Consider the following 24,872-nt stretch of genomic DNA (forward strand, 5'->3'; position numbering starts at 1 on the left):
GATTGTGGGCATGGGGGAGGGGCTTAATCTGAAAGAGTACTCTAGTTAGGTTTCTGATGCTTCGTTTCTGTTTTACATGCTTCAGTAGGTAAACAGAAAGGACCTCCCACCACTTAGAAAATCTATGCCTCATATGCACCCAGGGAGACTGAAAGGGCCTTTTCCTAAGAGATGTAGGGGCCAGGCAACATATTTATGTTCTGATTCCAGCTTTCTCAAACAAGAATTTCTTTGTGGAAGTCCTTTCCTAATCCAGAACATGAATTGGAGCATGCATCCTCATGGAGCCTCTACCTGAATTCGAATCCCAGCTGTGTGCCCGTTCTGGAAAATGGCAACAGCAAAAGGACCCACAGCAGATGATTGTGGGGAACCTGCAACCCAGAATAATGGGTAGTACTGCTACTGCTTCTTCAAGCTTGAATGTAAGCATCAACATTTTGCTATTGCTGTATACATGGATTGTAATACCACAGGGGTTAAAAATAAAAGGATGTAACAAGGAAGTAACCTTAAAAGTTACATGACATGTCTCCCAATATTTGTACATTAAAGTTATAAAAAACAGTATTACTTAGAAGAAAATATATTGAAGTAGCTCACACCAAGAGACTTTTACGTGTGTGTGTGTGTGTGTGTGTGTGTGTGTGTGTGTGTGTTTCCCTAAAGAAGCCACACTTATGTGGAAGATCCTGTGAACTGATTGGCTAATTAAACTTTCTAATAGTGGTACAGGAGAATGCTCTAAACAAAAACCAAATATTTGCCCAGCCCCATATCGTCACCATAGTAACCATTTGCTCTTAATTCCTATGTCATCTGACCTAACACCTTTGTGACTGGTATGTACTGTTGAAACCTAGCTGGCCAGTAGCTTCCATCAGTCTTTTTCATTTCCCGCTTTCCCCATGTGGTCCTAGGGATTGAACCCAGATCCTCAGGCATGATAGGCAAACACCCTACCACTAGATACCTAGCTCATTTTCAACTTTGAAACTATGAATGTTATTGCATTCAGACCTATAGATCTACATGCTCCCTCAGTCGCCCACCTACATGATGTCCTATCCCTATCAAAATATTTGGTAAATACATTGATGTGTATTTGTAGCACAGATCCTAAGTGTTCTTAATTAGGTCCTAATTCCAGACCCTTAGATACCTCTTGCACAAAATACTAACTTTTTATTAGTATTTTTAGTAATGGTATTTTTAGTATATTTAGCATTAGTTAGTAATACCTACTAACTAATAAGAAGCTTCTAGGAGACTCCAGTCTTCTCTCTTCCTGGCTTCTCCTCCTCCCAGTCATGTGTATTAGTCACTTCTCAACCTTTAATAGTTTCCTACTGCATACATAATCCAGTAGAAGTTCCTAAGCATAGAATTTTAAGGTCATTGATACAGACTTTTGTAGCACAGATTCTAATTGGTCTTATAATAAAAACCCAGAGTTTTTTTATCCGGAGGTGTAAATGCTGAAAGATCAGAGAAGCAGAGCAAGCCACAGCCACCTGGTCTTACCTCAACAATTCCTCAGCCTGAACAGAGCTCTAGTTCCTGTCTCCTTCTGCCTTATATTCCTCTCTCTGCCCAGCCGCATCACTTCCTGTCTCCACCTCCCTTTTGCTGGGATTAAGGTGTGAGATCCTAAGTGCTGAGATCAAAGGTGTGTGCCACCACTGCCTGGGTTCTGTTTCTCCTTTAGACTGGATCAATCTTGTGTAGCCCCGGGTGGCCTTGAACTCACAGAGATTCTTCTACCTCTGCTTCCCAGAGTGCTGGGATTAAAGGTGTGTGCCACCACTGCCTGGTCTCTGTGGCTAACTAGTGTATTATTAGCTCTGCACTCTGACCTTCAGGCAAGCTTTTCTTGTTAGATCACAAGCAAAATATCACCACAAAGAACCTTCTCTTTTTGTGGCTATAAAAGTTCATGAAATATGTCCTAGAACAACAGATCGAGTATCCTGAATCCATGCTTGGGGATTTATGTCTGGATTCACAGTTACTCATGGTTGTCTTCATATGAATAAATTCTTCCTCCCTTTGGAGCAGAGGCTGTGCTTTGTAGCTATCACATTAAGCACCTGAAACATTTTCTGTCCTGAATTGAAACAGTTAATGAAACCTCAAAATGCAACATTGTTGCAAGCACAATGCAACAGTTACAGAATGCGGAAATACTTTCAAAGATGAAAAGGCCCGGCTAGTCCACCTTGTTTAACTACAACTTGAGAAAATTCACTGGGTTCTTTAAAAGACCAAGTTCGGGCTAAAAAAAAAAATGACTAGATTTCGATGTTTAAAACTATATGCTTGCCATAAAACTAATCCACGAAATTTTGTCTAGATTCTTAAGATGATTGATTTCTTCTCGCCTCCTACGCTGTTAGGTAGGGTTCAAAAGACTTCTTGAGACCCCTGCACGCTCCCTCCCCCATTAAATTCCCTAGCTATCTGTGAGATGAATAAATCGGAGCGTTCCAGGGGACCCTTGCTGATGTCCTCTGGATAAGGAACAAGCAGTACTCTCCTTAAGGGCACTTCAAGACGAAACTCAGGACTTGGCCCAAGGGCTTCTTGGGGGTCAGAAGGCTAGATTTCGGGAAAGCTCCCCTTCCTGGTCCCCAACCTCTAGCTTTCCTCCCGCAATGCTCTCCGGTGGGACCTCTGCGTGTCAGAGCCAGGCGGTGATAAGGTACGCCATGCACACGGCATAAAGAGGGAGGAAGGGAGGGAGGGAGAGAGAGAGGGAGGAAGAGAGGGAGGGAGGGAGGGAGAGAGAGAGGGAGGGAATGAGGAAGAGAGGGAGGGAGGGAGGGAGAGAGAGAGGGAGGGAATGAGGGAGGGAGGGAGGGGAAGGAGAGCCGTCCCGCCGCAGCAGAGGGCAAGCGAGGTGCGCGAGCAGAGCGGGGACGGCGGGCCGCGGGCGCGCGCCCCGGAGCTCGCCCTCGCGGCGGCGGCGGCGGCGGCGAGGGGCGTGGCTTCCGCCGGCGCGGCCCCGCCCCCCAGCGCGCCGGGCGGTCACGTGGCGGCCGCGCGCGCGCGTGCGCGCGTCCCCGTCGGCTGCGGGGGCTCGGAAGCCGAGGAGAAAAGGCTGCGAGGCGGCGGCTGCGGCGGTGGCCGAGAGAGGTGGGCACCCACCGGGCGGGCGCGGCGGGGAGCGCGGGTGTCCGAGGGCTGCGGGGGGCCTCCTCGGCGGGCGGCGCTGCGACCGCGCTCGGCTGGCGCGGGGCGGCGCCCGGTGTCGGCGGAGGGCGGCGGGCGGCGGGCGGCGGCGGCGGGTCGGGGCCGGTAGGACAGGGACGCCCTTGGCCAGCGCGGCCCGGACGGGCGCGCGGACGGAGGGAGGGAGGGAGGGAGAGAGGCCGAGCTGGCGCAGCCGGGACCGTGACGGGCGCGGCCCCGGCCATTACTGCGCAGGCCGGGCTGCGGACAGCGGAGGGCGGCTCGCCCGGGCCTCGGTGGGCCACGGGCGGCTGCTGCTGCTGCTGTTGTTGCTGCTGCTGCTGCTGCTGCTGCAGCTGCTGCGAGCCTCTTGGTCTTGCCCAGCGCCCGGAGCCGTCCCCTCCTCCTGGCGCTGGCGGAAGCCGCTGAATGTTCTTGTTTTGATGGCTACCAAAACCTGAAACCACCGGGAGGTGTCGGAATACGCGTCGGGGCCTCCCAACCCGGGTGCATCCTTGAGAAGCCCCGGCTGTCGCTTTGTTCTGGTTGCTGGGTGTGGAGTTCTCTCTCTCTTTACCCTCCACCCCGTCTTGAGAGCGCACGGGATCCCCATTGTTGTCGCTGTCTTGTTTTCCTGAACGGTTTTTTTTAAAGAGTGAGGCTGTGTTACGTTGTTTTTGAGGATGGGGAAATGGAACCCGTCCTCTAGTTAGGTAAGATATTCCGGACTGTAAGTTGGCACATTCATTCTGACAACTGTATTTTGTCTTTTCTCTGGGTGCTGTCTACGCACTTCTTAAGTTTTCAACATTTTCTTTTCCTTTTACGACACCGAAATACTGGAGAACTTAGGGAAGAAGAAAGTCAAAAGGAGACAGAAAAGATTTTGTTCTTAGATTGACATTTCAGGTGCCAGGGTGTGTTCACCCCCGTGTGTGTGTGTGTGTGTGTGTGTGTGTGTGTGTCTTGTTTTACAAACGGGATGTGCCCCTGGAACTTGGGTATTGAAAGCCATCTATCGTCATCGAATTTGAACACGTAGAACACTGTAAATGATCTGTATTAGATTTTTAAAGGATTTGGCATATTGGCAACAAATGAAGAAAATGACCCATATACAAACTATCAGTAAAGCGTCTGGGTGCTGTAGAAATACATGAAAATAGGTCAAGTAAATCTCACTTTTAAAGAGAGAACTCAAGAGTGACTACCGCCACACTGAAGATGAGTTTCGGGTGTTTTGGGGTCAGGGATATGGTAGAGTGGAACATTCGGGTTTATGTCTCAAGTGGGTTTGTGTTATGTGGGCAGAATGAAAACCTTTATACTTAAACGTTTGAAGGTTTCTGTGTTTTGTTGGTTAAGAACTTAGTAGAGTTGCAATCATGGGAAAACGTCCCAAATAGCTGGTCATTAGATAAAGAGGAATGCAAAACAAAACAAAAACAACAAAAAAATATTTTAGATGTGTCAAATGGTAACGTGCCAATTTTGAGTTGTTTTGTTTTGTTTTTAAAGGATCCAAGATGATTCCTTGACTTGGAGGAAAATAGTAGGAAGAAATTTTTCATATTCACCTGTTTAAGACACATTTTCTGTTAGCCATACATGTGTTTGAAGGATTTAACCAGTTGCTCCTGGTTCTTACACCCATTTTTCTGCCCATATTGGAGATGGAAGGTACTGTCTTTTTCTATCCTCCTGCCGGGTTGGGTTCTTGATATCAGAGTGAATTTGTAGAACTGGCTGGGTTAGAAACAGTCTTTTTGAGATAGACACCGTGTTTACACTGGTCTGCAGCCTCCTTTGCTTATTGGTACAGTGTCATGTAGCTTTCTGGTTAGCTAATACAAAGCCTGTTGCTAAAGACCTGTTCATCAAAACTTTTAAATTGTAGGATTACAGAGAGGAGGGTGAAGCAACGAAAGTGTGGGGATGACTAAGGTCATGCAGAAATAGTTGCTGACCGTGAAACATCTGTGTTTCAGATGAGATCGACATTGCCTTTGACATTCATATGTCGTAAGGTATTGAAATAAATGCAGAGCCCACTTTGCAGAGAAGAAATTTAAAGGTTTACACTTGAATAGGAAGACTGTGAAGGCAGTCAGTAGAATTATAGGATGATGCTTGTTAAATTTAGCTGAAGTGAGTTTTGACAGAATGCTTCTTTCCAAGTGTGACTTAGACGTTTTTTTGAAAACCGATTTGATGATCAAGTGCAAAAAATTGATACATTTTAACAGTTACATACCTGTGAATTTGGGAATCTTAAGAAATTTTAAGATGTGTCTGTTAAAATCCACCTGACCTCTACTCTCATTTCTTGTGTTTATAATGGATGCATATATGTAAGTACATATATATAAGTAGTCCTATCACTGACGCCTTTTCTATACAATATATCCTGTTTTGTGAATTTTGAATAAAGAGTAAACTCATTAAACCTTAACTTTAAATAGAAAAAACAGAAACTGTTCAAGCATATATAACTTGATATTTATATAAAAGTTTAAATGGCTGGGTGGGAGGCAGGGCCAGGCAGATCTCTGTGAGTTTGAGGCCAGCCTGGTCTACAGAGCGAGTTCCAGGACAGGTCTCAAAGATACATAGACAAACCCTATCTTGAAAAACAAAACAAAAAACAAAAAAAAAGATTAACTGACTAACTGACTTGATAAATGGAATTGCTATTAACCCTAAATCTTTACATTAGGAATTAACAGTGTATTCTAGTAATGGTAGTTTGAATTTCTTTAGTGGTTATAATTTTTAAGTAATACAGTATGACTTTTTTGTATTTAACTAGGTTAATTGATAAAGATCTGAATTCATTACTAATCTATAAACCTCTTTATATAAACTTAGTCTGTCACTTTTTCTCCACAATTGCTAAGGGACAAATAACCTTGTTTCTTTTTCTGTTTTCCTGTTACTTTCTTTCTTAATTTGTATTGAGTTTGGTATATAATTTTAAAATTATTGTAGAAGGAATTATGTATATTGGAATCACATGTTTGTTAAATTATTTCTAGCACGTAGTTTGAAATGATCTCTTCCCTTTTAAAAAAAATCCTCTTTATTTAAAATAAAAACACCTTTCTGACTGTAAAAACATCGTGTTTGAAATAACTTGAAAATTATGTATGCCTCTTCTGAGTGTTACACGCATGCCCTGATTTTTACCTTTTGACGTGATCCTTTGCAAGATTGTAGTTGATGGGTCAGTTTGGCAGCCTCACCTAAACCTGTCTACTTTGATCACAATAGAATACACACAGTTAGGGTTTTTTGTTGTTGTTGTTTTTTAATCTGTGTTCAGCAGAGTGAACTATCATATCGTGTTCAGTTTTTCTGTCCATTGATTATTTTAACAGTTTTGTCAGCTTCATCCTTTAAGGTAGGTGTGTCAATACATATGACATTGTAGGTCCAATTTGATAAGGGTGGGAAAGACTCATGAGCCACTTAGAACTCAGCAGGTCTGAGTTGTGCTGGATATAAAGTATATATGAATTTCAGAGTATATACACACAAATGTAAAGTATCCCATTAGTGATTTTATATTGAATATGTATTAAAATGGTAATAATGTAGATACATTGAGTTATATAAAATAGACTTTTAAAATTAATTTAACCTGTTTCTTTTTATTAAAGAAACAATAAATGTAATACAGCTTTACTGTAACTAGTAGAAAATTTGAAATTAGATACTGGCTTGTTACAAGTTCCTTTTAGATAATGTTAATTTTCCTAAGAGAAAGTTTTTTTTGTTTCTTTGTGGTGCCTTTTTCATTTTTCTTTCTTTTTTTCCCAGAGAGAGAGAGAGAGAGAGAGAGAGAGAGAGAGAGAGAGAGAAGTGTTTGTTTTGAGATAAAGCCTCATTATGTAGCTCACACTGGCCTGGAACTCCTGGCAATCTTCCTGCTTTTGCCTTTCCAATGCTAGGAGAGCATTTTTTAAAAAGGTGTAGTCTGCTTGAATTTGAATCCCGTCTCAAAGTGTCACCAGCTTTCTGACTTTGAGTAAGTAAGCCCTATGCCTTCCGAGCTTGATGCCTTTCTCTGTAAACGGTGTGGTCCCAATGCCAGGGCTGTGTGGAGGATGCACTGACAGAATTGACCCACCAGTGCTTCCAGACCTGAGTGTGCACATAAGTAACTGGGAGAGCCGACTCCAGGCTGGGATCCACATAGTCATTTCCAGGGGACCTTCTGCCAGTGCCAGTGCCAGCCTGTGGGACCTCGATTTCAGTGGGCATCTTAGTTCATTTTCCTCCCCCTAAAATTTACTGTCCATTTGTCTCAATTTGAAAATCTCATCTGTGAGATAAAGAAATTGGAAAAGTCACTATAGTCTGCAGTGTTTTAGAAAGTGTGTGTATTATGCCCTCAGAGATGCTATGGAAGTCCTGTCTACATTTGTAAAGTTATTTCCATTTGGCTGGAGCCATGTTTGTTGATGGGATACTTTGACATAGTTTGTCTACGGGAGCCAAGGATTTTGAAATTAATGGCATAATTGGAAGTAAAATTTTAAGAATGCGCTGAATAAATATGGTAAATTAGTGTAGTGTTTGAGTTTATCTTATTGTTAGAGATCCTTGGAGGAAGAAGTAAAATCCATATTTTAAAAATTGGAGAAAAGAATTTCTGAGAGTCTTATCTTCTATTCTTTAGGCCAGAATAAAAATGAAAAAGAGTGTAAAGGAACATCAGGCAAAGTAAATGTATTTTGACTGTGTTTCGAAAAGCCCACACATTAGTTGGTGGGGAATCATACTGGAATGTTCATTTCAGTCTCTTAGGAAGACTTTTTTCATTGCAGATCCCAAGTACAGGAGATAGGTGTGGGAACGGTGAGTGTGTTTTAATAAAGGAGGGGTAGGAGTGGGACGAGAAAGTGGCTTTGTCTGTAGTAGGTGCTCCTGATGGGATTACTGAGTGGCTCGTTCTTTTAAAGACTACAACCTACTAGGTGTCCAAACGCAGGAATTCTTAAAGATTTGTATGAGTTATTTGAAATGTATTTGCTTCTGTTTACTTTAAAGTACAAACCAGTTGTAGAGATAAAATATTTATGGACAGGACTGGAATAGACAGGGAAGTGAATAGGCAGGAACGGTGAGTTATTAAAGAGACAGAATATGTAAGTAAATGCATGGAAGGAGTAAAGCATTAGAAATGGGGACATTTTTTTTTCTGTGTATTTCATTAGGAGGAAAGAGGCACTTTTTCTATTTTGAAACAATGACCTGTCAAGATTTTTATAAGAAATTTAACACCAGCCAGGCAGTGGTGGCACACACTTTTAATCCCAGCACTCAGGAGGCAGAGGCAGGTGGATCTCTGTGAGTTTGAGGCCAGCCTGGTCTATCTACAGAGTGAGTTCCAGGACAGCTAGGCCTGTTATACAGAGAAACCTTGTCTTAAAAAACAAAAACAAAAACCACCACATTTTACAGGTGAGAATTGTACCATTCAACCATATATGTGCTTGGAATACATGATTAAGATGACTCAGATGATTGGTTCTATTTTAAACAACTTGTAAGACAGACAAGAAGAACATACAAACAGCAGATATCCAACACACACATACACACACACTCCTCAGAATGTGGGTGAAGTATAAATTGACTTCTGAGTCATGGTCCAAAAACATGATGAGTGAGGCATAGAATGTCTGTATCCTTTATTTTCCAAACCAAACACTCTTTTTCAGGAGACAAAAGACATACAGAGTTTCCTGTCCCCTCTGGTCATCCTTACCTTTATTCTGTACCTTTGTCAAGAAAAGCCTTTTTGTTGCTGTCTGTCTGTATTCCTAGGATTTACCTACTTTCTGGGTAAAATCCTAGAATCCTTTCGTAGTCATTAGCCAGGTGAATTATGTGCTTACCAAATGATAAAAAAATGGCAGATTCTAGAGCTGTAGCTGTAGGGCTAAGTTACACTGTAAATTCTAAGGATTTCTTATCTTTTTGTATTTGGTAATTTCCAAAAGAGTGCCTTCTTCTCAGATGAAATGCAGATATTTTATGTGAACAGATGACTTAAGTATTGTGGTTTTTAAACAAATTCCAGTTGAAATCAACACAAATTGATTGATAACTTACCACTTAAAGATATAAAATTTGTCCTGTCTAAATGATTCAGCAGAAAGTCAGTGCATAAATTAATAATGCCAATATTTATGATTAGTTCAATAGTAGAAAAATATAAAATGCAGGAGAGGGAAGTGGTTTGTGTGATCATTCTTGTGCAGTGCAGTGAACTTTGTTAGGCATTTTATAAGCTGTTGAAGAGGAAGACTCCTAAAGGCAGGAGAATTATCAAGGGCTCTTGGGAGCGCTCATTTGGTGTACCTACAGTATTAATCTGGAAGGCTGGTTGTCATGGGTAAATATGAAGCAGTTATGTATTTAGGGCTCAGAGACCTAAAGCTTTTGCTTTCCTAAAGGACTCTGCCTTTATTGTATAGACTGGAAAACTAAACTTGGCCTTCTAGTATAGGAGGATCATGGTCCATTTTTACAGATGTATCATGCAGAAGCACTGTGAATGAATTTAAGGCTGGTTACATAATACTACATAGAAGTAGACTCCTAGAATGTTCAGGATAAAAATTGAAAGACTTTGGTGTGATAGGATGTAGGGCCAGAGAAGGTAATAAAACTGTTTTCTCTTTTATTCTGTGATCCTTAAGTGGCTGAGGCATGAAAAATGGCACATTGCAAGATTCATCAGAGATAGGTGTTTATGTAGACCGCAGAGGAGATAAAAATATGAGGTTGTCAAACAAGGGTTCTGTTAAAGAAGAACTTCCAGATGATTCTAGATTGAGCAGGAAAGGAAATGACATCAGGAACTGTATAAAGGAAAGAAGATGAGGAGGTGGCCAGAAGTCTCCATAACTAACAGCAGGTATGGGAATGAGAAGTGAGCTAGGAGGACCAGCCCTTGGGGTCTGAAAATGGGATTATGTCTTCTGATTTTAGGTGACAAGGCCAAATGATACTTTATTGACAAGAGGAAGTAAAGTTCAAAAGTTGAAAATAAAGGACAGTTAAATACCTTTTAGACTCACCTTATCAGCATTTCTAGCCTAGCATCTACAGTGCAGGGTTTCCCAAAATGCATATTTCTAAGAAGCTAGGTACTTGTTTCTAAAGAATGTATATTGGAGCAAAACTTAAGGACTTCTGGGAAGCTGGGCTGTTCATTCTTGGGGACACTGAAAGTAGGTCTGTGGTACTGTCAGGAGACAACATGAAGAGGATCCTGTGTGGTGACGTCTTAGCACCAGTGGTGCTGGAACAACAGGATGTTTACCTCTGACTTGCAGATGGGGGCAGATGGCATTGTGAGACAGAGACAGTGTCTGGAAGTGCAGTGAGAATCCTGTGATCCCGCTGAACATTTTGGCACCATGAAGGCAGTGAAAAACCTGGTAGGAAGAGTGGAATAGTGTATCCATGTTATCTTATCTAAAGCCAGAGCAAAGGGAAGCACATTTCCTAGAAACCCTGGTTAGCCAGTTACTCGTGACATTCTTTGGCTTTGAAACCGATTATTTGTTCTCTTAAACATTTGGTGGGGAAAGCTGGCTTCTACACGTGCTCCATTTATCTTTAGCCATTGAAGTTTTAGATAGGTTATCGAGATCGTTGCAACCGTGAGGGGCTTATGGAGCAGAAAGACAGGATCCAGGTCTCTCTTCTACTAGGTTTACTTTACTGTGCATTTGCTCATTTCTTCAATGATCATGTGCATGATTTGAAGTAAGCTTTACATGGGATGATGTGCCCTTGAAGTAAGCATTTAGAAGCACAGGAAGGAATACTATATGAGAAGAACTAGAGGCTGATGGTGTTTGTGGATTCCCTGGACAAGAGGTAGCTTGAGAGGAAGTTGGCATAAAGTATCGATTCCCCAGGGTCCAAGGGGGCTTTGCTATATGCCTGGCGTGTGATATCAGGGGGGAAAAAATCTACATACACTATGTTCTTATGTCTGTTAACTTTATTCCTCTAAGACAAAATTCTGTCAATTCAGCTATAGCTCCACCAGGCATTCAAGGCAGGAACAACTCTAGACATACCAAGCTCTGTATCCGTCTACCTTATTTCTCTGGGATGAAATCCTGTCTCCATAACTACAGTTCCGTCCAGTTCCCTAGCTCAGTCCTGCTGCTAATGACTAACTCCTATGCTTCCAACCTCATCTTCGTCCTCTGTATCCTCTTTCTCCATTTCTGCTGCTCTCTAACTCCTGGCACTCAGAAAACTCTACTGGAGATCTGCTTACCCTCTATGGAACCTCTGCCATCCTCTCTTCTCTCCGCCAAGCTGTTCTGTCTTTGTCTACAGAAAATGCCTGTCCTTTCTTTCCCTGGGCACGTGGTCCCTGCCTCCTCAGGAATGTTGTTTTATCTCTCACCTTGATATGTAAAAACCTCTTTTGTTCTCAGTCAGAATTCTCTGGAGAACCTCTAGGGCTCCTCACAGCCAGGGATGGTCATTAGCACAGGAAACAAAGCTAGGCATCTCCCGCCAGCTTGTCTCCTAAGCTCAGCAGGGCAGCTAGTAACTTAGTAGGTTCAGCAGGTCTGGGGAGCTGAAATGTTTACCAATTGGTCTGGGCATGCAAGGATTTCATAGCGGAAGACAGCTGGAATATTAAAGGCTGGGTAACACCAAATATTCAAAATAAATGGCCTTGCCTTTTGACAGACCCTTGGCTGGTCAAAGTTCAGCTTTAATATACAGCTGAATCTCTATGATACATATCTGATAAAGACTGTCAAATTGGGTGTGCTGGTGCATGTAAATAGCAGAACCTACCCTTTAGTTAATGTGCTAATACCACTTGTGTCGGAAGGCAGTGATGCTGACTCATTCTGTATTAAGGATAGCCTGTTGCCATTTTTGACTTGTTCGTACAGAACTGGTTTATTTTACTTAAAATATTTATTGTAGTAGAATGTAAGAATTATGACACACTACTCTTTAACCACTTTTAAATGTACGACTCAATATAGCTAATTTTATTTGCAATGTTGTATAGCCATCCTTACTATGTATTTCTAGAAATATTTCATATTCCAGAGAGAAAATACGTACTTTTGAGTTATTGGCTCCCTATGCTGTCGTCCTCCTGGTCTTGGTAACACTTAAGTTATCTCTATGAATAATTCCCCATTCATTTAGGACTATATACAGTCTTCCTTTGTGTCTAGCTTACTTTGTTTTCAGGGTGCATCCATATTGGATGAACTACATTCTTATTTTGTTCTGAATAGTACACTGTTAAATGTCATGTTTCTTTTATCTGCAGAGATACTTTGTGTCCACCTTTGACTTATAATTCTATTATAAACTTTGGTATATGAATCCAAAACTAATATATTGCTTTAGATATTGTTATAAATGGATATTTTTCTTTGATTTCCATTTTGTCAATTGCTATTATATAGGAACACAATACTGGAGTTTTGTTTTATTTTTGATTGGTGTGTGTGTGTGTGTGTGTGTGTGTGTGTGTGTGTGTGTGTGTGTGTAACTTACAATCTACAACTTTGCAGGACTTGGTTATTCAACTTAGAATGCCATATAGAGAAAATGGTGTTTTTCTCCTCTCAGATGTACATTTTAAAAATTTATTCTCTGTTAATTTGTATGCCTTCATTGCGTCTTCAGTCTAACTTCTCTGCTAGAGCTTCCATGATGTTAACAGCAGTGGTAAAAGAGAGCGTCCTTGTTCCTTGTCTTTATTTTTTAAGATTGATTTATTTACTATGTATACAGTGTTCTGCCTGCATGTATGCCTGCAGGCCAGAAGGGGGCATCAGATCTCATTATAGATGGTTGTGAGCCACCATGTGGTTGCTGGGAATTGAACTCTGGACCTCGGGAAGAACAGTCAGTGCTCTTTAACCTCTGAGCCATCTCTCCAGCCCCCTTGTCTTTATTTTTATTTTAATTTTAAAATAAAACTTGCCACTATATTTTGTTAAGGGATCATACTAGACTAATTCTACTGATCTTAATTTGTAGAGTGGTTGCTATTGATACTGTTTTTCTTTTGCAGTACAGAGAATGAACCAGCAGTGGAAGAGAAAACCCTCTAAGTTGGCTGACAACTAGTAAAGAAGATGTTTTATTTTTGTGACAGGTGCATGTGGGATCTGTGATAGAAATGTAAGTACAGCATAGCATCTATAGTGCCATGGCTTTCCCACACCTCAAATTGGGCGAGGAGGATAAATGCAGAGAACCATACTTGTGTTTAGTTTTAGTTATGCAAAATGAAATTTTGTATTGACTTACCAGTGCCTTATAGAGTTAGCAGCCCTATTCACACTAAGTGATTATTGTCAAAATTTCTAACTGTGTTCACATAGGGAAACTATGATAAGTGAAGGCTGAAAAGCTGGAGGCCTATGTATCCCACTTTCACTTTGCACAGTAATTTACTTAAGAAAGATTTCTGAATTTTAGAACTAATTGCTAAACTTTTGTTTTGTGAAATTTAAGGGTTTTTCATATGATTTGAAAATTAGTACATTTTTTATTCATATCAATTCACTCTACTTTGTAGTCTCATTAGTTGTGTTTTCCTGTCATTTAGCCTTTGTGTAACATGCCTTCAGGTGTTTGACAATCTTGAACCTACTCATAGTAAATTTTATTATATTTTGATGAAACATTTCCAACAATCAACACCATAGTTCTAGATCATGGAAAATGAAAACCTTGTTGACTTTTAGTCTTGATCATTACAGTACTCAAATTCCTGGACCAGAAGGACTCTTGCAGATACTATTTCATAGTCTCCAAGTTTTGACACAGAAACTAGTTTGTTACCTCCTTAATCAGTATGTTCACGCTGCCATTAAAAGTATGACTGTATCATTCTAGTCAGTCTTGAGAATTGGATAAGAGAAAAATGATGCCATAAGTTACTTTCTTTAAAATTGGAGCCAGTGAATCTTGTATATTTTGTATCTGCCTGTTCCCCAACACACACGCACACGCACACGCACACGCACACACATATGCACGCACGCAATGTCATGTAAAGGATGGAGAGTGAAGAGAATAAGAAAGGGATTCAGCTGCCTAACATCAAGGTATTTTAGATCATTAGGAACTGATAGTATATGCAAGAATAGCATGGAAGAAAGCCATCAGAATTAAAAGAGTGAATATTTATTTAGTAGTCAGTATATTAGGTGCCTGGTGAGTATTTTCCTTGAGTTGTTGAATTTAACCATTAAATATGAATAGCCTTACTTACTGTTGAAGAAGCAGAATTAGAGAAATTAAGTCATTCCCTTAGGACAGTGTTTACCAAGTTTCTCTGAAAATAATCCCTTGAGGCCACTTATTTAAGAACACAGACTATTGAGCCCAAATCCAGACCCCTAGGTTCAGATTTCTAGGAAAGTACACACTAGCTAATTCCTATCTTTAAGCAAGTTTTAGGAAATGTTAACATAAAAATAGTATGGCTAAGATTTTAACTATTTTAGGGCATGTGGTAATATTTTGTTTGTGATCTATTAAAGCTTGCCTGAAGATCAGAATGCAGAGCTAAGACATTAGAACCATAGAGACCAGGCAGTAATGGCATACTTTTAATCCCAGCACTTGGGATCTCACACCTTTAATCCTTGCAGTTGGGAGGCAGAGGCAGATGGATCTCTGTGAGTTCAAGGCCACCCTGGGCTACACAAGATTGATCCAATTTAAAAGATAAACAGAGCCAGGCAGTGGTGGTACACACCTTTGATCTCAGCACTTGGAATCTCACACTTTTAATCCCAGCACTAGGGAGGTGGAGACAGGAAGTGATGTGGCTGGGCAGAGAGAGAAATATAAGGCAGAAGGAGACAGGAACTAGAGTTTTTTTCAGCCTGAGGAGTTGTCAAGGTAAGACGAGGTGGCTGTGGCTTGCTCTGCTTCTCTGATCTTTCAGCATTTACACCTCTGGATAAAAAACTCTGGGTTTTTATTATAAGACCAATTAGAATCCATGCTACAAAAATCTGTATCAATGATCTTGAAATTCTATGCTTAGGAACTTTTATTGGATTATGTATACAGTAGGAAACTATTAAAGATTGAGACGTGACTAATACACATGACTGGGAGGAGGAGAAGCCAGGGAGAGAGAAGACTGGAGTCTCCTAGGAGCTTCTTATTAGTTAGTAGGTATTACTAACTAATATTAAATATACTAAGAATACCAATACTGAAAATACTAACAAAGAGTTAGTATTTTGTGCAAGAGGTATCTAAGGGTCTGGAATTAAGTTCAGGTTTTGGAATGAAGAGGCGCACTAAAGGAGTTATGGCCAGGGGTTAGGTGAGCACTAAGAATGGTGATTTATCCAAGGTGGAGAGCAAAGATAAAGGTCCAGTTAAATTTGTTTTCAGTTGTCTTTATTTCAGATGTCTAGAGTGTTGAGGTGGAATTTTGGAATACAGAATCAGAAATACAGGCTTGAAGTGGAGTATTTCCAGATATGAGGTGTGAGGAGTCACATAGACTCAAACATGTGAGACACTCAGAATACCAATTAAGCATTTAATGTGTACAAAGTACTGACATTGAAGAGGTCCTAGAGAAAAGGGAACAGAATGAAAGAGATGAATTGAGAATGTGCTAAAGTTCAAATGAAAAACAAAGGGATTGAGAAGAGAAATGGGTTCAAGTTAATTAAATTAAGTTAATTAAATTAATTTGAGATGCTGGTCAGAGTTCTAGAGGAGTTAGAGCAATTTTCTGATTACAGAAACTAAGGACTAGTTTTGGAAACAGGTGGCAGAAACCCATCCTGAACCAGGAGGAATGGCAGTAAAGCAGAGTACAAGTACAGCTGTGCTTTGCTGATGATTCTTTGGCTTGTGTAAGTGGTCAGTGATAACAGGAGTCAAAGTGTTTCATAACTGAGAGGGTTGAAGAAGTTTTATAACCCTCTTTGGGGCAATGGGAAATAAAGATGTTCTGGCTACTGCGTTACTGGGAGCAAGCTTGGTGGTCTCTGGCAGTCAGAGCAGCAAGGCAGTGCGTGGAGCTGCAGTGTCTGCTCGAACGAGCTTCGGTAGACATCTCCCTCCTGCTCCCTCCTGGGTGGGTGGGGGGGGTGTTGTCAGTTTCCTGTCTTCCTCTGAGCACTCTATAATCTCATGCAGGCTGCTTATGATTTGTAAGTGTTGGGTAACCCAAGGATGTTGCCTGATTTTCCTGCTCTTGCTACAAATTTAATTTGGTCATTTACCCATTTTCATGACTTTAAGAACCATGTATATGTTGATGACTCATAACTGGATGATTATATATATGGACCAGTTTTATAAAGATCCTTAACCTTTTTAAATAAGAGTTCATCACATTCTTAAGAAGATTGTGACCCAAAATCTGTTTAAGAGCCATTAGCATTGACAGTGAATGTCTGAACTCATGTGCCCCCTCCCTGCAGGTGACCATTTCCTCCTTTTTGCTCCCTGGTGTCTGTTGTGCTCAGCTCATAAAGTGTTTGCTGTACAAATGTAGGGACTATAGTTCAGATCCCTGGCACCCACATAATCGCAAGGTGGGCAAGACAGCTTGCAGTTTCAGCACTTAGAAGGCAGATACAGCATCCTCAGAGCAAGCTGGCTAGCCAGACTAGCCATTGTGGTGAGCCGTGGTTCTATTGAGAGATACTGCCTCAATATCAAAAAGATGGGGTGCAATTGAGAAAAACTTCAGAAGTCAACCTTGGGTTTCCATGCACATAGGACAAATGCATGGACCCACATGCACCTCACCCACATGCATATCATACACACCACACATACACATGAGGGGAAAATTTTCATTAGAATTGATTTCTTTGATTTAAATTCCAAGGAATAAAGGTTTCTGAGACCTTAACAAAAGGTGTACACAGTCAGTTCATTTGGGTCGGGCAAGGAAGGGATAGATGGCACTGGTGACGGGTTAATTAACAAACATGTAAATTAAACTTGTAAATGTTCTTGTTCTAAAAGCACAACAGAAACGCCTTGAAGCTCTTGTAGCGAGAAGCACATTAAGTTGCATTTGCTTGATTTATGGGAATGAGTTAGAAAGAAGTTACACTTTTCTGATTCCTATAATAGAAAGTTTCTGGTCGAGGGCCTTAGTTGGTAATGTCATTAAGGGTTGAAAAATAACGAATACATTATTCTATGATGATTTCCCATAGGTACAGTGTTGCAGTCTCCTTTACAGATTAGTATTTTGAACATGTGTCTTTGGAGAAACGTGTTCTAGGAAAAGGCCGACTTCTAGGACACAAGATTGAGTGGGCTCTGAGGAAAGCCAAGGGACACTCTTCCTCAGTTTTAACGTGTAAACTACTTTTATTAGCTATCCTTTGTGTAGGACACTCTTCCTCAGTTTTAACGTGTAAACTACTTTTATTAGCTATCCTTTGTGCAGCCGCTGCATCAAGCGTGGAGTATCTTGGACAAAAAGCCCAAGTCCTTATAGAGTTCAGCTTGAAGTGGTCTGTTCAGCATGGCAGAATGAACTGAGAGAGGCTGCCCCTCATTTCAGCAGCAGCTGATTGATGATTTCTAACCTCGGGACCGTGGGGCTCTCACCTGTGCTCTCCAGTCTTTGTCCCCTCTAGTCAGCTCTGTTCTTTTCCTTTTTATCTGGGGTTTCCTGTCTGGAAATCCCTGGAATAACAGCTAAGTCCTGTTTATTTAGCTCAGTAAAATAGGGCTTTTAGGATTTGTTTTCTAGGTGACCTTAGCTCCACTCCTGTTACTCATTGCTTACTTGATTCAGAACCTTGTCTATGTCCCTGTCTGAAATCCCCACCATCCAGCCCCCCACCTGCCCATCTCAAACTTCTTACGTCCATTCCTCTTCGCTTATTGCTTTAGTATCTTAACACATTTTCACTACTTCATATTGTAATTTTTTCTGTTTGCGTATACATTTCCTTATTTAACAGACTACACATCCTATTTGTCATTAGATTACAACACTGTTAATGGACTGGTAGGTGTTTAGTAGATGCTTTTCTTAATAAGGCAAAAGTTCCAAGTGTCCAGACTGGAGAGGGATCAGCAGTTAGGAGTGCTTGCTGCCCTTCTAGAGGGACAGAGTTCAGTTCCCAGGAGTCACATCCCATTTGACAGTTCACAGCCACCTGCAACTCCAGCTCCAGGTGATCAGGAGCCCTCTTCTGACCTCTGCAGGCACCCCCAAACACATGTATGCACATACATCTACAAAAATACAATCACTTTTCAAAATTCCAAAGCTTTTACGTGTATTAAGTTCATTACATCCAAGTTGGCAAACCTTTTCTTTTCCTCCCCCTCCTCATTTTCTTTCATAATTATATGGAACTTTCATAGAACTTTAGAAACATTTATTATTATTAGCAATTTTTACCTGAACCTTGTAATTTTCAAGTAGTGAAATTTAAGCTCCCAGTTTTCCTGGGTGACTAAAACCATGTATTAATAAAGGGAACTGAGACTTGGAATATTAATACTGGTGTCACTGTGTCTTGCTTCATGTTATTCATTGCTTTGTTGGGCTTTCTCAGCACTGAATATAAGTACACTAACAGAACTTTTTCATACTGACGAAGGTACATACGTGTAAGTGTCTTGTGTTGAAAAAGTTTTGAACCAGCTATTTGAGCCTAATTAAAATAAAATGAAACTTAAATATTTATTTTACAATATGATACATTCATGGTTTTGCTTTTAAAAGTGTGTTTTCTTTTCACCAACATTTGCAAGGTCCTATATGGAAATACATAAATCACACTGGAGGTAGTACACGGGATGGCTAGATGCCTGATTAGAGGGAATTTCCATAGGACATGAAGATGGTGTGAGGCCATTTAAGGCATTTAAATGAGCCAGACCATTTAAGGCACCCTTAGAGATGAAAGTGTGGCTGAATTAAAAGGCAAATGCAGCGGTCTAATAATCGATGTTTGACGACTTGGAAAGGTAGAATGGGTGGTGGTACATGGATTTGGCAGACAGGAAAGATATTAATATGAGGCATAAGGGCAGTTTAGGAGCTAAATTTCTGACTTGTATAAACATCTAGGACTGTAACCTAATTGCTAATTAAAACAAAGGCTGTAAATTGCTCTCATCTAGGGTTATAATTTGAAGGATCTAGCTGTTTTTCTGCCTCTTTTCACACTGATTCTAAAGTCAATTTGGAGTAGATTTCATGTTTTTAAATGTTTGCATCTAGTTATGTCTTACAAATTCTGTGACTGGGTAGAGACAGTATTTAAAATATACTCATGTGCCTTGCTCCATTTTTGCTTTTTTTCTTAATAATTACTTTTTATTGGTTCCTGCTAGTAAAAACTGATGAGTGACAGCTACAAATGAAAAGGGATTGTTACATATATTGTGTTTTTTTTTTTTCTGTTTTCTTTCTCCTTCTCTCCCATCTTGTGTTTGAGATAGGACATTATGGAGCCATGCTGGCTTTGATTTTGCTGGTCTCTTTTATACCTTCCTTGTATAGCATGTGGTTTGCATAGAATAGATGCTTCTTGGGTAGTTTCTGAACTAGTGGCTTAAAATCTTAGAGGAGTTTAAACCTGATTTCCCTTTTTTCTTCTCATTTTCCTAGGATGGCTGGCTGTGGTGAAATTGATCACTCGATAAATATGCTTCCTACAAATAAGAAGGCGAGCGAGTCCTGTTCTAGCGCTGCACCTTCTCTCACAGTTCCCGAGTGTGCCATCTGCCTGCAAACGTGTGTCCATCCCGTCAGTCTGCCCTGTAAGCATGTTTTCTGTTATCTGTGTGTAAAGGGCGCTTCATGGCTTGGGAAGCGATGTGCTCTTTGTCGACAAGAGATTCCTGAGGATTTTCTGGACAAGCCGACCTTGTTGTCACCAGAAGAACTTAAGGCTGCAAGTAGAGGAAATGGTGAATATGCATGGTATTACGAAGGAAGAAACGGCTGGTGGCAGTATGATGAGCGCACTAGCCGGGAGCTGGAAGACGCTTTTTCCAAAGGTAAAAAGAACACGGAAATGTTAATTGCTGGGTTTCTGTATGTTGCCGATCTTGAAAACATGGTTCAGTATAGGAGAAATGAACATGGACGTCGCAGGAAGATTAAGCGAGATATAGTAGATATACCAAAGAAGGGAGTAGCTGGACTTAGGCTGGACTGTGACACTAATACTGTGAGTCTAGCAAGAGAAAGCTCTGCTGATGGTGCGGACAGTGTATCAGCACAGACTGGAGCTTCTGTTCAGCTCCCAGTGCCGTCTTCCTCAAGACCAATAACATCAGTTGATGGTCAGTTAACCAGCCCCGTAACACCATCCCCGGATGCAGGCACTTCTCTGGAAGACTCTTTTGCTCATTTACAACTCAGTGGAGACAACATAGCTGAACGGAGTCATAGAGGTGAAGGAGAGGAAGATCGTGAATCACCATCTTCTGGCAGAGTACCAGACACTTCCGTTGAAGAAACTGAATCGGATGCCAGTAGTGATAGTGAGGATGTCCCTGTGGTGGTTGCACCGCACTCCTTGAACCAGCAGAGACTTTTGGTTTCAAATGCAAACCAGACAGTAGCTGAACGATCAGACCGACCGGGGACTGACCGATCAGTAGCAGGGGGTGGAACCATGAGTGTCAATGTCAGATCGAGAAGGCCTGATGGACAGTGCACAGTGACAGAGGTTTAAACAGACGTCTTCAGTGCCACACTCAAGGGTGAAATGGATATCTGTAAATTTCTGCCCACATAACATTATACTCATTCTTAGTAGTGCATTGTGGGAGTTGGGGTGGGAAGGAATATGGGAAAGACAGACCTGAAATAAAAATGTCTAACATTGTCTCTGTTGAAATTTATTTAATGTGAGGAATTGGGGTGTTGATATTTGAGAGCTGTTCAGTAATAACACAGTTTTCTTGACATCTGTTTACTTTATAGTGTATTTTTTATGTCTTTAGTTCTTTTGGCCAGTGTGTACCTGTGCATTAATGGTCCTCAGCTGACTCTTGCACTACCTTATTTTTCTGCATGGATTGGTATAAAATCATTACTAAAACTTGGCACCTGTGAGATATTTGATGTCATTATGAGCAGGAAGCTTAATGTGGAAAATAGATGACTAACGACTACTTTATAGTTGGTCTTACTGAGATAGAAATGTAAAGCAGCAGCTAATAAGTTGTTTCCGGATCTGTAACACACTTCATGCCGTTCCTTTCCATAGGATTTGCTGTCTTGTCCTTGTACTTTGAGGTTTCTCTTAGTCTGCATTTTTCTTTTTGATTAAAAAAAAAAAAACTTTATAATTTAATAAATACTAGAGTTTATCAAAAATAATGTTTCTTGTTTGAGTCTGAAAAAGGGATGGCGGTACTTTGGTATTTGTGGCTAAAGAGCTTTTTAAAAGGTGGGGTTTGAATTGATTGTATTCGCTCAATTTGTCCCTACCCAGAAGTCTGATTTCTTCATAGGAGAATGTGTACAGAGAAGCTATCTATGACATTGTGTTTGGAATAAAAAGATGTGGAAAAAGACCCAAAAGCCGTGAGATTTAAATTTCTCAAGCAGCTGATACTATTAATTTTACATTTCCTTTACCAGTCTCTATCAGTGTTATTACTGTCTTGGGATCCACAGAACACTTAGAAGCATGATGTTATAGATCAAATAAGTCCACTTTCTATGGCTTGGCAAGGTAGGAAGTATTGGTAAACACAAAATTGAGAATTATCTTTGGAAAAATCATGTCTGTCTTTCCTTTACAAAGTGGGATCGTGTGGGTACATACTTCTGAATTCTCTTTATTAGGATTATCAAGTTAACTGAGTGCCAAAACAAACAATAAAAAGCCACTACTTTAAATATCTTTTACCTCTTCTTGAGACAGGTCAGAACTTAATTCTTAGACATACATTTTAAAGAAGTGAATTCTGGGTTGAACATAATGTTTCAATTACATGTTTTTATTAAATTTAGTATTAAAAGACAGCCACACAAGAATTAAAGTTAAGTATTATTCAAAAATCTGGTAAAAATGAAAATTACTGTTTAAGGATGCTTCCCGATTCTTTAATAATTTCAATTGTAAAACCTCATCAATAGTACTATTTTACCACTGGCTTGAGAATTCCAGGGAACAATGCAGAGCTATTTTGTACGGACAGTCAGTGCTCTGTGTAGTGGCTTTTACTGTTTAATGGGTCATTTGAAATAGGGTTAAAAAGACCAACTGATGCCCCAAATTCAGCAAAGAGGCACTTTTTTCTTTATTGAAGGACCATTTCCATCAATATTTTAAGTGTACAGAGCAGAACAAGTGACTAATATTTCTTGCATGCCTCTAATCCTCTCTGCTTTCTGCTTAATATGACACATTTACTGAGATCTTTTTATTTTGTTTTTAATTTTATTTTTGTAAATTACATCAACTTAAGAAAGAACAAAATGGCCAGACACAATAGTATATACCAGCATTTAGAAATTCAAGACTACCCTTGGCTACATAAATAAGTTTAAGACCCAGCCTTAAAATTTAAATTGTAAGTATATTACAAAAGATAAGCCCAGGGATAGGGTTCCTGTTTGAAAATTGACCTTTGGCTCTAGGATAATTACTATAGGAATGTAGAAATTTGCAGAAGTGACTTTAAGCAAATGTTAAAAAAGAAAGAAAAACCAACACATTGAGTTATGGAAAATATCACCCAAACCAAATAAGCACGTTAACTTCAAATGAATTCTGCTGCTCCTTTTTCATATCATCACTTCCATCCATCTCAGGGCAGCGTCAACTGTAGTACACCCACATTTTAGAAACTATTTAGTATGTTTCCCTCTCTTAGCAATAGCCTCTAGGTTTGCAGGCCCACCCCACAGTGTGCCTAAAACATCTCTTTCATTCTGTAATGCTTCTTCTAAATACAGCTCTCGGCCTGAACAAACAGATGTCTTTAAACCTCTAATGACTGCTGAAGGCCCACTGACAAACTGCTCTAGCCACTCCTGGGCCTCTTCCAGAGCCTTAGATTCATCAGAAGACTGTAAGATCTCATCAGCCAAGCCTATATTTAAAGCTTTCTTGGAATCCAGTTTGAAGGTCCCACTTAACACTTTGAGAGCTTGTCTGCTGCCGATGATTTCAACCAGCCGGCTGGCACCACCCCAGCTTGGCACTATCCCCATCTCCTTGTGGACAAACCTGATCACACTCTCCACAGTCATTAACCTGTGAAAACAAAGAGGAAACACTGTAACTACATGCATATACTATAACCATAAAGTAGTGAGTGCTCCTCCTCCAATAAGAAATTGATCTTTTTAGGCAGATATAAAAACAATGTTGGAAAATGTCACCACGCAGTATTCAACATTTGCTTTTAAAAACATTGTTTCAGCTTTTCCAAACTTTGAAAATAAGAACTCAGGCTTCACATTTGAGGAACTTTATGTTAACAGATTCGGAGAGTAACTGAGATAAATACTCTCATCTTCTGGTTGAATAAGCATGCAATGGAAGCACCAGGACTTGATCCCAGATAGTTGGCCTCAGTGTCAAGGCCGGAATCACAGCTGGACCAGAGCAGGAGCAGGAGCAGCAGCAAGGCAGGTGGCCATGGCTTGGGTTGGACTAAGAACAGTTAAACTCCTGTACAAGGAGTTATATCCCCCAACTAGTGTTTTTATGATCAGGGTAATTCATAAAGATAATATACGAAGTTAACATACTAATTGATGAGTGTAGAAAAAAGCTTCACATCTGCTAGTCACTTGTATACTCTGAGCACACTATAAAGTTGTGCAGTGTTCAGGAAGTGTTGCCTGTGGACAGTTTTTGTTGGCATGCATCAACAGAAGACTTATATTAAAACCTAATTTGACCTAACTAAGTGTCAAAGTGCAATTTAGTGTTTTTCTTAGGAATAATCGTTTTCCAAACTATTTACTATAAGAAAGAAAAGCTGAAGTGTTGCCTTTCCACACACTGTACATTCAACTGTGGAGGACTTCATTCTCTTAGCACCAAGGCTCTGACTGCAGCCTGACCTTTCATCAGCAAACACTGCACTGGAGAATTTCTGCAGAAGCTACTAATCCACTGGAAAACTTTCTCCTCAGAGATGAGTTTCCACCAAGAATATGTCACAATGATGAACAATTACTTCAGCAGTCAAATACTATGGAAATGGCTTCAACCAACGGCTTTTAAATGGGTATGAGGCAGAGCAAGTCTAACTGTCAAAAGAATCTTAATCTAACTCCACAACAGAAATCTGCCAAAATTTGGGAAGAAATTAAATTTGCAAAATATAGTATCTAATAGTTGTGGAAATAGAAATGATTGTTACTCTTGAGCCCAGTCTAGAACCACCTAGTATGCCAATCTTTAAACCAATTCTGGAATTGGCATGTGCTGGTTTAGCTATTAGCACAGCTGAGAGAGTGTTGACGTCAGGAATAAATTCATTTAGAACTGAATAAAAACAGTGAGACCCTGGGTGTCGGTACAATGCAGATGACATTACACGAGTGATTACAGTGGCCATCCATATGTTGTTATAACCTAGGCAACCACGCTTATGTGTTGTCTCTTTATTTTCAAGGTCAATTATGTAGGTTTGTTTAAAAAGTTTTATCACATTCATTTTTCATG

At 40.4% G+C, this 24,872-nt stretch overlaps 2 protein-coding genes across 9 annotated transcripts in view; one reads left to right on the top strand and one right to left on the bottom strand.

Moving 5' to 3' along the window:
• The first annotated feature begins 3,028 nt into the window (after window positions 1-3,028).
• Window positions 3,029-21,756, top strand: Rnf146 (ring finger protein 146). 3 transcript variants are annotated; one of them, XM_028868320.2, is made up of 4 exons: window positions 3,047-3,135; window positions 4,690-4,851; window positions 13,265-13,374; window positions 19,835-21,756. In XM_028868320.2, coding segments are annotated over exons 3-4 (1,077 nt in total). In that variant the 5' UTR covers window positions 3,047-3,135; window positions 4,690-4,851; window positions 13,265-13,372; the 3' UTR covers window positions 20,910-21,756. The 3 variants fall into 3 exon arrangements, with proteins under 3 accessions (XP_028724152.1, XP_028724153.1, XP_028724154.1); XM_028868319.2 differs by lacking the exon at window positions 4,690-4,851 and having other exon boundaries at window positions 3,029-3,135; XM_028868321.2 differs by lacking the exons at window positions 3,047-3,135; window positions 4,690-4,851 and adding an exon at window positions 3,797-3,884.
• Window positions 21,757-22,464: 708 nt separating this feature from the next.
• Echdc1 (ethylmalonyl-CoA decarboxylase 1) overlaps window positions 22,465-24,872 on the bottom strand; it is a 29,823-nt gene continuing 27,415 nt past the window's right edge. For 5 of the 6 annotated variants that reach the window (XM_028868324.2, XM_028868327.2, XM_028868322.2 and 2 more), the window contains exon 6: window positions 22,465-23,447. In XM_028868324.2, the coding sequence (XP_028724157.1) occupies window positions 23,039-23,447 (409 nt within the window). In that variant the 3' untranslated portion in view covers window positions 22,465-23,038. The remainder of the gene's footprint in view (window positions 23,448-24,872) is intronic. The other variant, XM_037200430.1, reaches the window with a different exon arrangement.

This window comes from Peromyscus leucopus, chromosome 8a (genome assembly GCF_004664715.2).
Source record: "Peromyscus leucopus breed LL Stock chromosome 8a, UCI_PerLeu_2.1, whole genome shotgun sequence".
Lineage (NCBI taxonomy): Eukaryota > Metazoa > Chordata > Mammalia > Rodentia > Cricetidae > Peromyscus > Peromyscus leucopus.